Source organism: Echinops telfairi, unplaced genomic scaffold, assembly GCF_000313985.2.
Source record: "Echinops telfairi isolate 266 unplaced genomic scaffold, ASM31398v2 ScPeMD7_7424;HRSCAF=8462, whole genome shotgun sequence".
NCBI lineage: Eukaryota > Metazoa > Chordata > Mammalia > Afrosoricida > Tenrecidae > Echinops > Echinops telfairi.
The window spans coordinates 83960026-83973759 of record NW_022111324.1 but is presented as its reverse complement, the minus strand read 5'-3'; the positions used below and the strand labels follow the sequence as shown (position 1 = coordinate 83973759).

The following is a 13734-nucleotide window of genomic DNA, read 5'->3' as shown; positions in this document are numbered from 1 at the left end:
AAAGTGGAGCCTGTGATCTGGAATGGGACCTTACATCGCTTTGTTAGAATTTCTAATTATCGCTGATATAATTCAAGTGTATAGCTCAGTATTTGGCATGTAATCGACACTTCATATAAATTTGTCAAATTAATAAATCACATTTAGATTCAGAAAATGTTCTAGTGCCGAGAAGAGCATTGTGCGACCTATACTACACCACAAGGAAATGTATGGCTCGGAGACCTCTGGGTAACCCAGGGCCTTGGCATGAATTGTTTCAACAATATTTACTTACTTTGAGATTTCTTCTTCTTCTCAAAAAGCAATAAGCCCCAAACAGAAAATGAAACCGCTGCCCTTCAGTCGATTGCGACCACAGTGCCCCTATGGCCCTATAGCGTGGAAATGCTCTATAGGGTGCCCACGCCTATACTCTTTCTGAAGACCTACTGCCAGGCCTCCTCTGAGTGGATGGTGGATTCAACCCTGTGTATTGGCAGCCAAGGGCTCACTCCCTGCACCACGAGGGTGAGGGTCCATTTCCTCTTCTGATCACCCTCTATTGCCCAAACCATCTGCTGAGGTTGGCATGGTGCTTCAGGTGGGCTTTAAGTACTGCTGGCAGAGATGCCGTGGATGTGCCTCACTTTTGCCCTGAGGGAATTTCCTCCTGGGTTGGTAAAGGGGCTCACCGGCAATGCAAGAGAAGGGGACCCTTTGGGGACCCTCCTGCTGACAAACCAGGTCACCTCCACCTTCTGGCGTTTGACCTGACTCCCGAGGAAAGAGGCCTTGTCACTTCCTTGTGATGATTGGGAGAGTTTTATTTTGGGGGGGGTGGGCCTTGAAGCGGCTTTGCATAATGGGAGAAATCAGGGACCTGGGCTCAGTGCTGTTAAAAGAAAGGCCGCGTTTAATTAGAAAAAGAGAGAGAAACGAATTTGAAGGTCCCACAATTTCTGTTGTCTAACAACACAATTTCAAAAGTCAAATGAATATGTGATCCAATCATAGTCTGGATTTAAGAAAACCATTCAGAAGAGGATTCCACAAGAGGAAAGCATTTCGGACGGCGGGGTCACATCCCGGCTGCTACAAATTCGGGAGGGAGGGGATACCGGTGGGAACACAAGGTTCTGGTTCTGGTCCGCCCAGCCTGGCCCTGCAGAGCAGACGATCTGATCCTTAGGCGTTAGGGTTGTTCCTCATGAGCTCCACGTCAGCATCCACCATCTCCCGGACCAACTCCTGGGGCCAAGGGAAAGGGAGCAGGAGGTGAGGGGGGCTTTTTGCCTTGCTCTGCTCCCAGCCTCCCACTAAGCCCCCCATCTCTGCTCCCGCTGCCCTCCCAAACGTGGACAAGCTTTCTGGTGTATGTGGAGGGGGAGCGCCTGACCCGCTCCACTCCCACGGCCACCAGGACGTCCCCACCCCACCCCCCACCACGAAAGGGAAACTTACATCGAAAGTGACCTGGGGCTGCCAGTGGAGCTTCTGCCGGGCTTTGGAGCAATCCCCTTGCAGAAAGTCCTGGAGAGCGGGTGGGGGTGGGACAAGAGCTGGTCAGCGAAGAAGACAGGCAGGGCCCCGGAGGGCGCCCCCAGCCCCCCAGCCAAGTCCCCTCCCCCGTCGTCTCCCACCGCGGGGCACAGCGGGGCTCCCGAGGAAGCAGGCCCCCAGGCCCGGGCCCTCCGGGGTTCCTGCGCGGCAGCTTTAGCAGCGGCGCTAGAAGCCATAAATCATCGAGGCTGCATTAAGAATACACTGCACAGGCCACTTGAAAATCGTAAAAGCCATCCGTCCCCAGCTCGCTCCCAGCCTCTCTCCTCCACGCCCCTCTCCCCCAGCGCTTTAATGACTGACCCCCTCCCCCCTTTTTTTCCCTGTCTAACATTAAGTTGTCAGGGACGCTACTGTGAGAACTGTTTCAAATTACAGCACTTCTCCGGCAAAAAGAGAAGTAAATAAATCACCAGGCGGGCCTGCCCCTCCCCCGATGGTCAGGCGGCATCTCGGGCGGGCGGGAGTCGGGGTTTGGGCGCAGGCTCCCGAAAGCCAACCCCACGACGCGACACGACTGCGTCTCGGACGGACGGAGAGCGGGCTGCTGGTGCCACCGGCTCGGCTGCGGGGAGACGGCCGCGTCGCTCGGCGGAGGCGCCGACTGCGCCGGCCCCTGGGTGGACGCCGATCCCGGAGGCGGGCCCCCAGCCGGACGGGAAAGGCCCCCCACCGCTCTGCTGCGGGAGCCGCGCCGCCGCCTCCTCGGGGACCCACGGTAAGCGCTGCCCTGGGACACCGACGTCCCCCCAAAATGAAACCAAAGTTCCCCCGCACCACGCTTACAGGTCAAGGGCACTGCGGACGGCCGAGTGGGTCATGGATTCCGTGACCGTCTAGTGAGAGGCGACCAGCAAGACGCGGCTTTTCAAGAATCCCCTGCAGCTGCCCTGCGCTCTCTCATTCCTTCTTCACGCTACACGCGGGAGGAGCTAGGGAAGTTTCTAGCACACTGGAGGCTGGGGCGAGTATTTGCTTTTTATTCACGCTCTTGATCTGCCAGACCAGAGGCGCCTTACCGCGGTATACAAAGGAAGGCCCCTCGCCTGTTGCACCCCACCACGCAGCGCCCCAGAACCCGGTGCACGAGGCTCCGCTCGAGCCGCTCCAGAGCCCTGTTGCGAAGGAGAGAGGGACGGACAGAAAACTACAAGGGAGAACTAACTGACGTGTGCATCTCAGCCCCTACCCGCCCACATCGTGGCTACAGGTTGCTGAAGAGTGACTTCGACGCAAACTGAGATGAGAATTTCAAGATGGGTTACGAAATGGAAGGAAGGAATTAAAGGACGATGGTAGAAATGAAAAAAGAAGAAAAAGACTTTGAGATGGACTATCGATGGGGGTGGGTGGGTGAGAGAAACATTTCGGTTTCCCATATAGAACGGCATGTATCAAAGAGTGGTAAGATATAAGTCCCCAAGACAGAAGGCAGAAAAGGTGGAGAACGTAAGACAGCAGGATGACTTCAAGCCCCCCTGGTGCAAGCCCAATTTGATATAAATCAATAAAACATGAAGATATTCTATTTTGACTGCACACAATATTTAAAGAATCCCCTGGAAGAGTCACACCAAGTGATAATCAAGCTACGGTGGAAAGTCTCCTTTGATGATTTCCTTTGGACTTAGCTGGAGTGGGCAGGCCCAGGCCATTATTACAGATGCATGCTGGGAATGACCAGGCAGGAGCTCTGGGATGGTGCTTCCTCTGCACTATATCCCATCGTGCCCCCTTTATTTTGAAGCCTTTATGCCAAAGGGTGTTTGGATTCTACTTCCGAATGTCTGCACTGCTGGCTTGAAATTCTTACTCTATTAGAGTGCATTCAACTCTTTATTTTCAATTTCCCCATCACTATTTTTTTAAGCTAAAGAAACCATCAACTTTCAAAGGCTTTTCATTTCACAATACACCAAGGTATCCATTTCCTTTCCAAAATATTAATGACAGTAAAACAAGTTATTACTGCTGGCCCCAAACGGTCAAATACAAATTGTTCAGTAAGTCAAATTTAAAAATGAAGAATTACCAAGTTAACACAGTGCTACCTGGAGGGGGCACTTTACACAGAGAACAAAGCCATTTATTTCTCTTTCCTGTCCCTAAAACCTTGTATGCATTTTTGCAATACTTGTACTTTACTATTAGAATCACACAAAGCCAGTTGCTCTGAAGGAGCCGTGAAAGGCGGCATCATTAAGTAACACAGTTCACGGCCTCCTCCCTCCCTCCTTGCCTCTCACACTTACAGGGCTTGAAGAAACATGGCTATTGTTCAATCACATAACACTTGCTGTAAATCAACCGGCAGTTTCATAGGATACAATTCATGGTGCTCAACTTATAGTTAGCAAAACCCTAAAACCTAGTTTGGCTTCAAATGATCTCAGTAGGCTTGGGAAAGGCGCTCTGTATTGTAATTATGCTTCCTGTATTTTCCTACAAGTAGCTCATAATATAAAAACAACCAGGGAGCTACAATTAAGGGAAAAGAAAAATGGTTTTGAAAAGCTTCAGAACAGACATTGCTACCCTATACTGCAAAAAGTATTTCATTGAAACCAGAGACGCATCCAGTTAAACTTCACAATTTCGTTTTCAGCCCAATCCCTACATTCCAGTCTAGCAGCTTACTCTAACCTGCTGCCAAGGCTCTGTCTCCCTGAGATTTAATTAGACCAAGAGACCTTGTGAAGGGGAAGGATGAGGTTCCATGAAGTAAAACGGGACTCTCTCCGGCACTGCTACTGAACCAACATCTAGACCAGTGAACATGCTTGCTCCTAATCAACTGCTCAGGAAAGATTAAGGACATCCCAGATGCTATAGACTTTACTGCTCCTGAGGGAATTACCCACTTCTTCTTGCTGTGTCATTTATATAAAAGCTATAGTAAATGGTTTAGTCTACAAGGTTTTAGGCAAAAGGCATACTTAAGCTTGGCGGGGGTGGGGACAGGAGCTGGGGGAGAGGAGACTGGCGTGGAAGTGGATGTGGTTGTAGCCTGCCTTTATTATACGTGGAATGATAGGAAGGACATAAACACGTTCTGTAAATAAGGCTTCCTCTGCCTGGAAAGAAAATGGATTGTGGAAATTGTATTCTTACAAGGAAGTCAAACACTGCGACTGTCAGACAGTGGGGTCCAGGAGGAGACAATAAGGCCATAAGATACATTCATGGTACAGTTCACACCCTCCCATAAAGGCAGGCCCAGAAGAATTGAATGGATCTGTTGTGCAATTTTCTTTCGCTCTCTATTTTTTTGAGGGGGACAGCCAGTTCCTTCTTTATTTATAGGCTGAAGGTTATATTATGACAACAGGGACAAAAGCTGAATTAAAGCGATGATTTCATGTATAGTTTCCAAAAAGGACTTACTGCACTGGGTGGTCTGGAACGTTACTTAAAAAAAAAAGGGAGACAATAAAGTCCTGAGAAAAATCTGAAGCATTTCTATGCGAATATGACATTTCCTGAGTTCTGGCTTCTGATGTCTTCACTGTTTGCATTACTATTTCTTAGGTGCACGATACAATTTCAGTATGTCATTTATTATTGTCAAATTCAATTAGGTTTAACGGAGCCCTTTACAGCAGCAGAGCTGCGTGAGGCAGGAGAGAAGATATATATGTCCAAAGGCCTGAAGCACTCTCATTTTTCTCTGACTTCCTGACAACTGCTTGTTCATTGGCCCTTAGGAATGGCCCTGTGGGGACATCAGGCTTAAATCCAGTGGTCAGAGTTGCTAATAGCAGGATGGTAGGAGGGCATGTTGTGCCACAGGAATTTCTAAGGCTTTCCTGGCGTAAGTTCTTGTTATAGTGAACTGATAAAGGGGCCAGACCAAATCCTGGAAAAGTCATTAAGCTAGTTTCTGAGCCCACAGTAGTTAACGTGAAGTCCAGAAGACCGGCGACTGTGCCATGTTATTATCTTCTTTCCCAACTGTAGTGGCCTTTCCTCAAATCTCTTGGGTACCTTCTCATCTCCATCAAGTTAACAGCACATCTTTAAGTACCAATCTCATTTTATTTTGATAATTCTTTAACACATCGAATCCCTCTGATTACTACTACTTCCCCTCCCCCTTTGTGACTTCCCCTACCATCTTGGTGTGTGTGCAGGATGCTATTGAAATAGATTGTGTTGTGTAGGATAAGTTTGCACAGTTCACAGTCTCCTTTCTTTCTCTCGCTCCTTCCTTAAGGTTGCCTGGGGGCATTTTTAATGAATATTTATTTCAAGCTATGCTTGGTACCATGTTCTATCCACAGGCCTACTTGTAAGGCTTGCAAAGGGCACCTGGCTTAGTCAGAGCTGCATTTTAAGAGTGTGGGAGCTTTGGGTAGAATGCCGTTAAGTCGGAAGTCTATGGAAAGAAATGGCTCCCGAGTGCTATAAATACGGAGAAGGTATTTATAACAGATAGGTCATGTTAATGAGGAAAATCAAGGCTGAGAAACCTCCAGTTAAAGATCGCCAGGAATTCAAGATACAGAGCTATGAGTGGCACTCCATAGCCATTTTTTTCCCTTCTACTTTTCTTAGAAAAGCAAAACTGCGGAGTAGCTCAGGTACCAAGGGAATAAGGCAATGCCCGGGAACTTGGTGCTTGGCCTACCTCTGCATCAGCGTGGTGTGATCAGGGTTAGCACGTCTTTTCAGAAACAGATGCTTAAAACCACCACCACCACCACAACAAAATACTTGACAAAATTAAAAAAAAAAGCTTTCAAGTTACACAGATTATCTCAGTCAAGATTCAGGCCGTGCAGCTAGTGGTTATAAGAATGGGGTGGGGGGGCAGGGGGGGATAGGTGTGTGTGTGGAATCAAACAAAAACTCAAATCAAACCAACCAAATAAATGAAGCTGGAAAGTCTCTGAAAGCTTGCAAGCGCATCTCTCTACTCAGATGCCATTGAAACTCTGCCTTTTCACAAATGTGTTCTTTGACTGACTCCTTCCCAAAGAGGGACAGCCGCTCAGCACAGTCATATGAGCGGGGGCGTTAATAAAGGTTGTGGACACGTCCCCTCTTCCCCTTGCTGCTGTGGATCAGCGCAAATTGGAGTTGAAACCAGGCTGCTCTGCCGACAAGTGGTGATAAGAGACAAGGAGCGAGCAGCGGCTGTCTGGGCTACACAGGAAGCTGCAATCAGCGGGCCTGCCCATCAGTGGCTGACAGAGGCCCTTAGAGCCCAGGCACTGCCAGGGCTCAGGCGCAGGGAAACCTAGCCAGTCAGAACCAGCCGCAGTGAGAGCAGTGACAGAGAGGCACAGTGGCCAACATCTGGCTTTGTAATCAAACCACTGACAAGTTGGGTCACCACACTGTCACCTCCACAGTGCTAGGTAGGTGCCAGGACCAAGCAAACCTAGACAAAGGCCTTGCACGTCCAACCACGAATGACCCACACTGCTGCACGGGGGATGCAGTCTGAGCCTGGGCAAGGCCCAGCCAGTCTGTGACCCGGCTCCGTCCCGGGTTTCTGGATTGGGGACTCCTTAATCTCACTGGTTGGATTCGTCACTTGGGTTCAGCAGCTAAGGAGAGCTTCCAAACATAAAGAAACACGTTCCTCCATCTACATGCATCGAAGCCCTGGTGGCTGCACGTTGGGCTGCTAACCCCTAGGTCCACAGTCAGAAGCAAGCAACCACTCCTCGTGAGAAAGACGGGGCTTCCTACTCCCAGAAAGGTTTCCTTCCAGTCTGGGAAATGCACAGGCCTCTGTCCTATAGGGTGGCTAAGAGTCGGCCCCGGCGTGTTGGCATTGAGGTTGGAATTTGTCTCCCTATAGGTATGCCCTCCACCCAAGTTGAAGAAGTCTTTCTAGCGCTTTAAAGCTGTCTGGGAAAGTGAAAGAAAATATTGTCAATCTTATGTGCGTCCATTTGTAAATGTGGCACAAATACGGCTTAACAAACCACTTTATAAAGGGATAATTTAAGTAACACCACTCATAGTACAGTGTAAATCGAGATACATATTTTCTTTAATGGCTTAAAAAGTGTGGTTAGTAGAAAGAGAGGCAAAAAAGGACTCTGTAAGTCACACATGGCACACCATCATTTAGAGGAAACTCCGAATTTAAACACACTCATTTCCTTTTTAATCGTTTAAACAATATTCGGGAGGAAGCCCTTGCAGGCAGAACCCCTCGAGACCAGAGAAGACGACTGGGGTCCAATTCTCCCTTGAGGAGCAGATCATGACCTCTGAGGTTCCTGGGGACCCCAGCCTCTCAGACACCAGTCCAAGGTGTCGCTTGGGCATGCTTGGCCTGGTCACCTCAGCCTTTAACCCTGCCTGAGACCGGGACAGAAGCGAAGGATGTGCTCAGAGCAAGAGCTTTACCCAGAAGCAGACCCTCTGTGTGGTCGTCCTAGTGTGCTGAACTTGGAGGTTGTTCTGCTCTGGTGTGAGCAGGTTGAGGAGAGGAAAGCATTTCTCAGAAGCTGTGCCTTAGTAGTCGGTTGGGAACTGTCTACTCACAGGTCGGCTTTTTATTATGTTTACTTTTTAGAAAAGCAAATACTTTCGAGAGAGAGCCTTGCATTATACAAGCTTATGAGGTACGATGTCTCCCTGTACCTGTCCTACATCTATAATTACAGTGGTAGAGTTATTATTATTATTAAGCTTTAGTTCTTGATCCCGAGTGCTTATAGGGGTATATAGCTAGGGGAAGGTGGATTAGTGACCAGAACGGGAGCGCTCTTGATTTTGATTACTTCACTGATCTTGACTTTAATCAGCTGATAAGGGCAGGGGGTGGGGGTGGGGGCTGACTCACAGTTGTAATTCAGGCGCAATTTAATGAGAGGAGATAGAAAGGTGAGTAATTGCAGGCAGCATTCCAGGCTTCAAAGCCAGCGCCATCTTCATTGGAAATTAAAGGTTCCTGTTAATAACTGAGCTGGGGTGTGAAGAGTTACCTTCCCCATCCTGGTAGGAGGTGACAAACCCTGGAGGACGGAGATAAAGCCCCTTTAAGTGGAGCAATTACAGATGTGTTGTGCCATCATTGGCGGTGGCTCTCTTCAGCACGGGGGTGCACGTGCACACTGTGCTTTGACCCTCAACGCCCTTTACAAACCTCACCTAATTAAGCCGCCAGCCAATCACACACAAAATGCAACGCAAGAGATCTTGTATCTGTTTCAGGTGGCACCTTTTCCAGACGTGGCGGAGATGAAAGTACCTGGGAGGGAAACTCCTTTCTCATTCCCGCTTATCTTCCGCCAGCAGACAAGGAAGGAAAGTCTCCCTTTGACCTGGAAAGGCTAACTTGTGCCACGGGGATGCTACCTGCACAGGTGAAGATGAGGTTCTGAAAGGGTGTGCCTTCTCGTTTTGTAGGACATCTACCCCATACCTTAGCAAAGGGTCCCTTTTCTTTAAACATTGGGCTAGAAAGTAATGTACAATATATGATGGCCGACACAGTCGAGGGGGTTTCCTCCCTGCCCCCTTTGGCTCTTTGCCCAACCTGTATAGCACAACAGGTCATTCCTATTCAAGAAACTTTTTTTCAACCAACCAACCAACCAACCAACCAACCAACCAACCAACCAACCAACGAACCAACCAACCAAGTAACCAAACAACCATTCATCCATCTACCCACCCAGCCATCTGCCCAAGTAGAAAGAATAAAACCGAGCCAGTCAAATGTACACCCAACATTCACTCAAACATTCATTCCCTCCATAACTTCTTAAGAAACTCGAAGACTAACCAGGGCACTGACCACATTAAAATGATTGCTTTTGGGTTATTTCTCGGGAAACTTTTCTTTTTTGAGGAAGGTGTAAGGCAACTACGATGATATCTGCTAGCACAGTGTTCGAGAGGCCCTTTCAGAGAGTGGCCAATCGCAGGACAAAGACTGAAGAGGAAGCTGGCCGAGAGAGCGTGACTGCCGTGGAGGGAAGGCCTTTCTGAAGAGCTGGCTCTGAGCTTGGACTGGAGGACAAGGAGGAGCCAGGCACAGGCAGGCCTCGGCTCCGAGTCCTCTCCAAGTGGCCACTCACTGGTGCTAAGAAGGAGAGTGAAGGCCACTGGGTGGATAGAGTGACACTGGGGGAGGGGCCTCCCATGAGGCTGGAAGGGTAGGAAAGGTCTCCTATGGGGTTCTAGCAATAGTCAATTCCCTAGTCGCATCTAATGGTCCCGCAGGGAAGGTGCAGCCCATGGGCCTCAGTTGTAAACCTGACTAATGCCAGCGAATGAATTCTGAAGTGTGATGTTCTGCAGCTAGCATAAGCTTTGGATGGTAAGCAGGGGCTGCCTTCTAGCTCTTTTCCCGAAGTTGGTGGATGAATTCTTCCTAACATGTCCCCACCCACTGCAAACCCCTCTCCCCTCAAAAGAGAGTTCCTTTTGACATACTTGGGCCGCTCAAATCAGAAGCTTTGGCACCCTTCAAAAAGAGGTTCTGTCCAGGCTGCTGCAGTTAAGAGTCAGGGTGGTATTTGCTGGGCTGGAGGGCCAGCCTGAGGACCAGCTGTCCTGCTCCTGGCCAAGCTCTGGTATGCCAGGGAAAGATCAAACGAGAACCCCTTCTGTCCCCTGAAAGCTTGCGGACAACCCTCTAACCATTCACTTCGGGAGGGAGGCGAATCCTGGCTTGAGGAAACTAACTCTGAGCACCCTGGCTGGTGAAAGCACTTCTGTTTTCTCTTCCCAGTTCTCAAGAGGACTGGAGACAAGGTTGAGACAAGTTTGAGGCTCTGTGTGTGTGTGCACGTAAATGTCCACTCATGTATAGTAAAACAACCTAACAGTGAAGGAACCGGCCTTGCTTTCTTAGTTGTCCAGCCTGGGACATGGAGCAGGGGATTTGGGTTTTGCTCTCAGCCACCAGGGCCTTATGCCCTGTGTACTCAGAGAACATTGATGGCTGCTGCTTTTCCTTATAGCGGGGCCAGGTGGGAGAGAAGGCCTGTGAGAGCTACAGCCATGACCATGGCAGTGGGTTGGTGGCCTGGCCACCTGAGATGGAGGTGATAGAGGAATGGGTGCATTTAGACCTATGCTGAAGACAGAACAGAAACAGGAATTCCTGATGGACTGGATATCGGGGCAAGGGAAAGAGATGACTTATTGAGAACTCCTAGGATTTTGGTTTGAACGTGACCCTTTTTATTGCTTTCCAAGGCATTGTATGAATATACAATGCTCCCAGTAATGCATAAGCGCACCATTCCACCATAAAACACTGCCATTAGATATTATCTGCCTTTAAAGGAAGCCTCTCATTTTAATGATTACAAAACAGGGACTCTTTCAAAAAATTATTTTTGTACAATTACCTCTGATCTCTTATATTGTTCCACGGAACACACTGTCTTTTTTTTTTTTTTAATCTTGATTGGATGCCAAAGCCTCTGAGCAGAGGAAGGCCGCTTAACACAGAAAGTAGCTCCACTTCCACAGGCCTGGCCCTGTCCTGTGAAAGGAAGGCGGAAGAGAGAAAAGTCTCTCTTCAAGACCCTGGCTGGGACCTTGCCAGCCAGGTCGCAGCACAAGTCAGGAAGGGGTTAAAGCCAGACTGGTTCACTGCCCCTACCGACACGTCCACTTATCCTTCGGCTGCAGCAGGAGGAAGTCCGAGAGGTGGCCTTTCACATGACATCATAAAAGCCTGATTTATCGCCAGGCACCAAACATCTAGAAAATCATAACATCCTTTCAGGAAAATCAAGTGGAAAATAATCAGATTTGCTTTGATGATCAGTTCAGTGGGGACTTCAGGCCCGACACGCTGCACAATAACTCTTTACAGGGGCTTTGTCCACTCTTGAAGCTGTCCTCACTGACCAGGTCTAGTGGGAGTTTCAGGGCTACCTGAAAGGGAGGTTGGGTTTAATGTTCCATAGATAAACACCATTGGGTGTGGTCTCGGCCAGCTTTCCTAAAATAACACTTTAGGTGATGGGTGTGAAAATGCTCTCGAAAGGACAACCAGTTAGTTGCTGGGGAGTCAACTCCATCTCACTCATGGACACCATGAGATTGGCAACGGTTGAGGTTTTGGAAGTCGTTTACCAGGTCTTTCTTCCAAGGTGCCTTTGTGTCAACTTGAACCTCCAACCTTCCAGTAACCAGCCAAGTGCATTAACCAATGCATCACCCATGAACAACTTGGGAACAATAATGAACAAAGAAACAAGAAAACAATCCTCAAACCCACTGCCATTGAGTTCATTCTGACCTAGAGTGACCCTGGGTAGGGTTTCTGAGACTGTCAATCTTTATAGGAGCAAGCAGTCTCTTTCTTCTCCTATGGAATGGTTGGTGGGCTTGAACTACCCACATGACAGGGGTGTAAAAGTCATATCCCATTATGTAATCCACTTACAAAACAGACAAATCAAACCACGTGACCGCATGTGTGCTGTGAGAGTCCCACACTGTGGAAGAGCCTGCTGCAGCCGTGGATCGTATGGGACACAGTGCCACTGGTTTTCTTCTGTTGGAGATGAATGGCTTCCTAGAGAGGATCTTGGGTGAAGACACGGCATTCTTGGTCTTGACTACTGTGATCACTGTGGCTTTCCCACAAAGATGGATTCCTCAAATACCTCAGCAATGGTGAAATAATAGAGTTGGCATTTCTGTACAGCTAGAACATTGTACCCACTCATTCCCTGCGTTCTATTGTGGTGGCTGATGGGCTTCCATGTTGCTGGATGCGATGCCACTGATGTTTCAAGTACCAGCAAGGTTGACCATGAACAGGTTTCAGTGGCACTATCAGACTAAGACCCAGAAGAAAGGCCTGATGACTTAATCCAGAGAATCATCCAGCAAAAACCCTAGTGGCCACTAATGGACATCAACGGATACTGTGCTGGAAGATAAGCTCTCTGGGTTGCACTGGAAGATAAGCTCTCTTGCCATTCAAGATATGGAGTGGCCCAAGAACGGGCTTGAACTTGCCAGCACTTGTGAAGAAGGCAAAGGACCGAGGCACATTTTGCTCCATTGTACATGAGGTTGCCATGAGTTGGAGCTGACTTGCATAGCAAAACACGGAGCACTGGGCCATTTTCCATGGAAGGATTCTTTTTTGTCTCTGCCCGACATCACTAGGCTATGACACTCCCAGGGGACTTCCTCTGGCAGAGCTGGGTTTTGGGTCAGATTCTTCTCAGAAGTGCTGCTTTCTAGGACAAGAAGAAATACCAAGAACTGCCTGACTTAACTTGGCAGGCTTGGGAAACTTCCAATGGGCCTCAACTCAGTGTCTGACCTCCTCAGAGCAACCTTTTCTATGAAAAGACTACAATTCACAGAATTGAAAATGGGCGGGCCTTGCTCATGCCACCGTGACGACTTCGAAAGGAAATACAGCCATCCCTCAAATGTTGGGGATTTTCTACTTCTGGGCTTGGGTGGTTAAGAAGCCCACTACAGCCAAGTCTAGTGGACCTCATGCTTTTGGGTATTACAAGAATAACTAGTCTGCAAAGTACAAAGTCTATTTAGTTCTTGACCTTGGATGGTGTGAGTCATTAAAGCAAAGAATGCCTCTCACCATCCCCATCAGAGTCACAGTAGTTATGACAGTAACAGTTATCACAAAGAATGACAACAGCACAGAACTTTACTATTTTAAAAGAGATTTTAAACTTTGCTCATTTAGTCTCAGCAATATTCATTCATACATTCAATAGTTGTATAGAACTTCCCTTAAGAAGATAGGTCTACAGACCTGGAACTATTCATAAGGTATTTTTTTCTTTTTTCCCCATGTCTATCTATATAAGATATACAGGATAAACAATCCCGAGGAGAAAACAACAGGATCAGCAGTTCCAGGGGGAGAGGGGAAAGGAGGAGGTGGTGGAAAATAAAGGGAGGGGGGAGCCAACAAACCCACAGACAAGGGAATAACGAGGAGGGCATAGAATGCCTGGTGGGGTTCGATCAAGTGCAATGTAGCCGAGAGGAAGTACAGAGAGCCAAATGAAAGTCGAACATGATAATGGGACAGGAGGAAAGGAAAAGGAAGTAGAGGAAAGAACTAGGAGGCTAAAGACATTTATAGAGGTATAAGCATAGGTATGTACATATGTAAATAAATTAATATATAGTGATAGGGATATAGATCTATGTACATATATTTATAGGTTAAGTATTAATGTAGCAGATGGACATTGGGTCTCTACTCAA

At 48.1% G+C, this 13734-nt stretch overlaps 1 protein-coding gene across 1 annotated transcript in view; it reads right to left on the bottom strand.

Annotated features, from left to right (window-relative positions):
• Positions 1-785: 785 nt before the first annotated feature.
• Positions 786-13734, bottom strand: part of GMDS (GDP-mannose 4,6-dehydratase) — a 698702-nt gene continuing 685753 nt past the window's right edge. Inside the window, exons 9-10 of the mRNA XM_004700180.2 lie at positions 1444-1512; positions 786-1230 (exon numbers count right to left, since the gene is read on the bottom strand). Coding sequence (XP_004700237.1) covers positions 1168-1230; positions 1444-1512 — 132 coding nt within the window. The 3' untranslated portion in view covers positions 786-1167. The remainder of the gene's footprint in view (positions 1231-1443; positions 1513-13734) is intronic.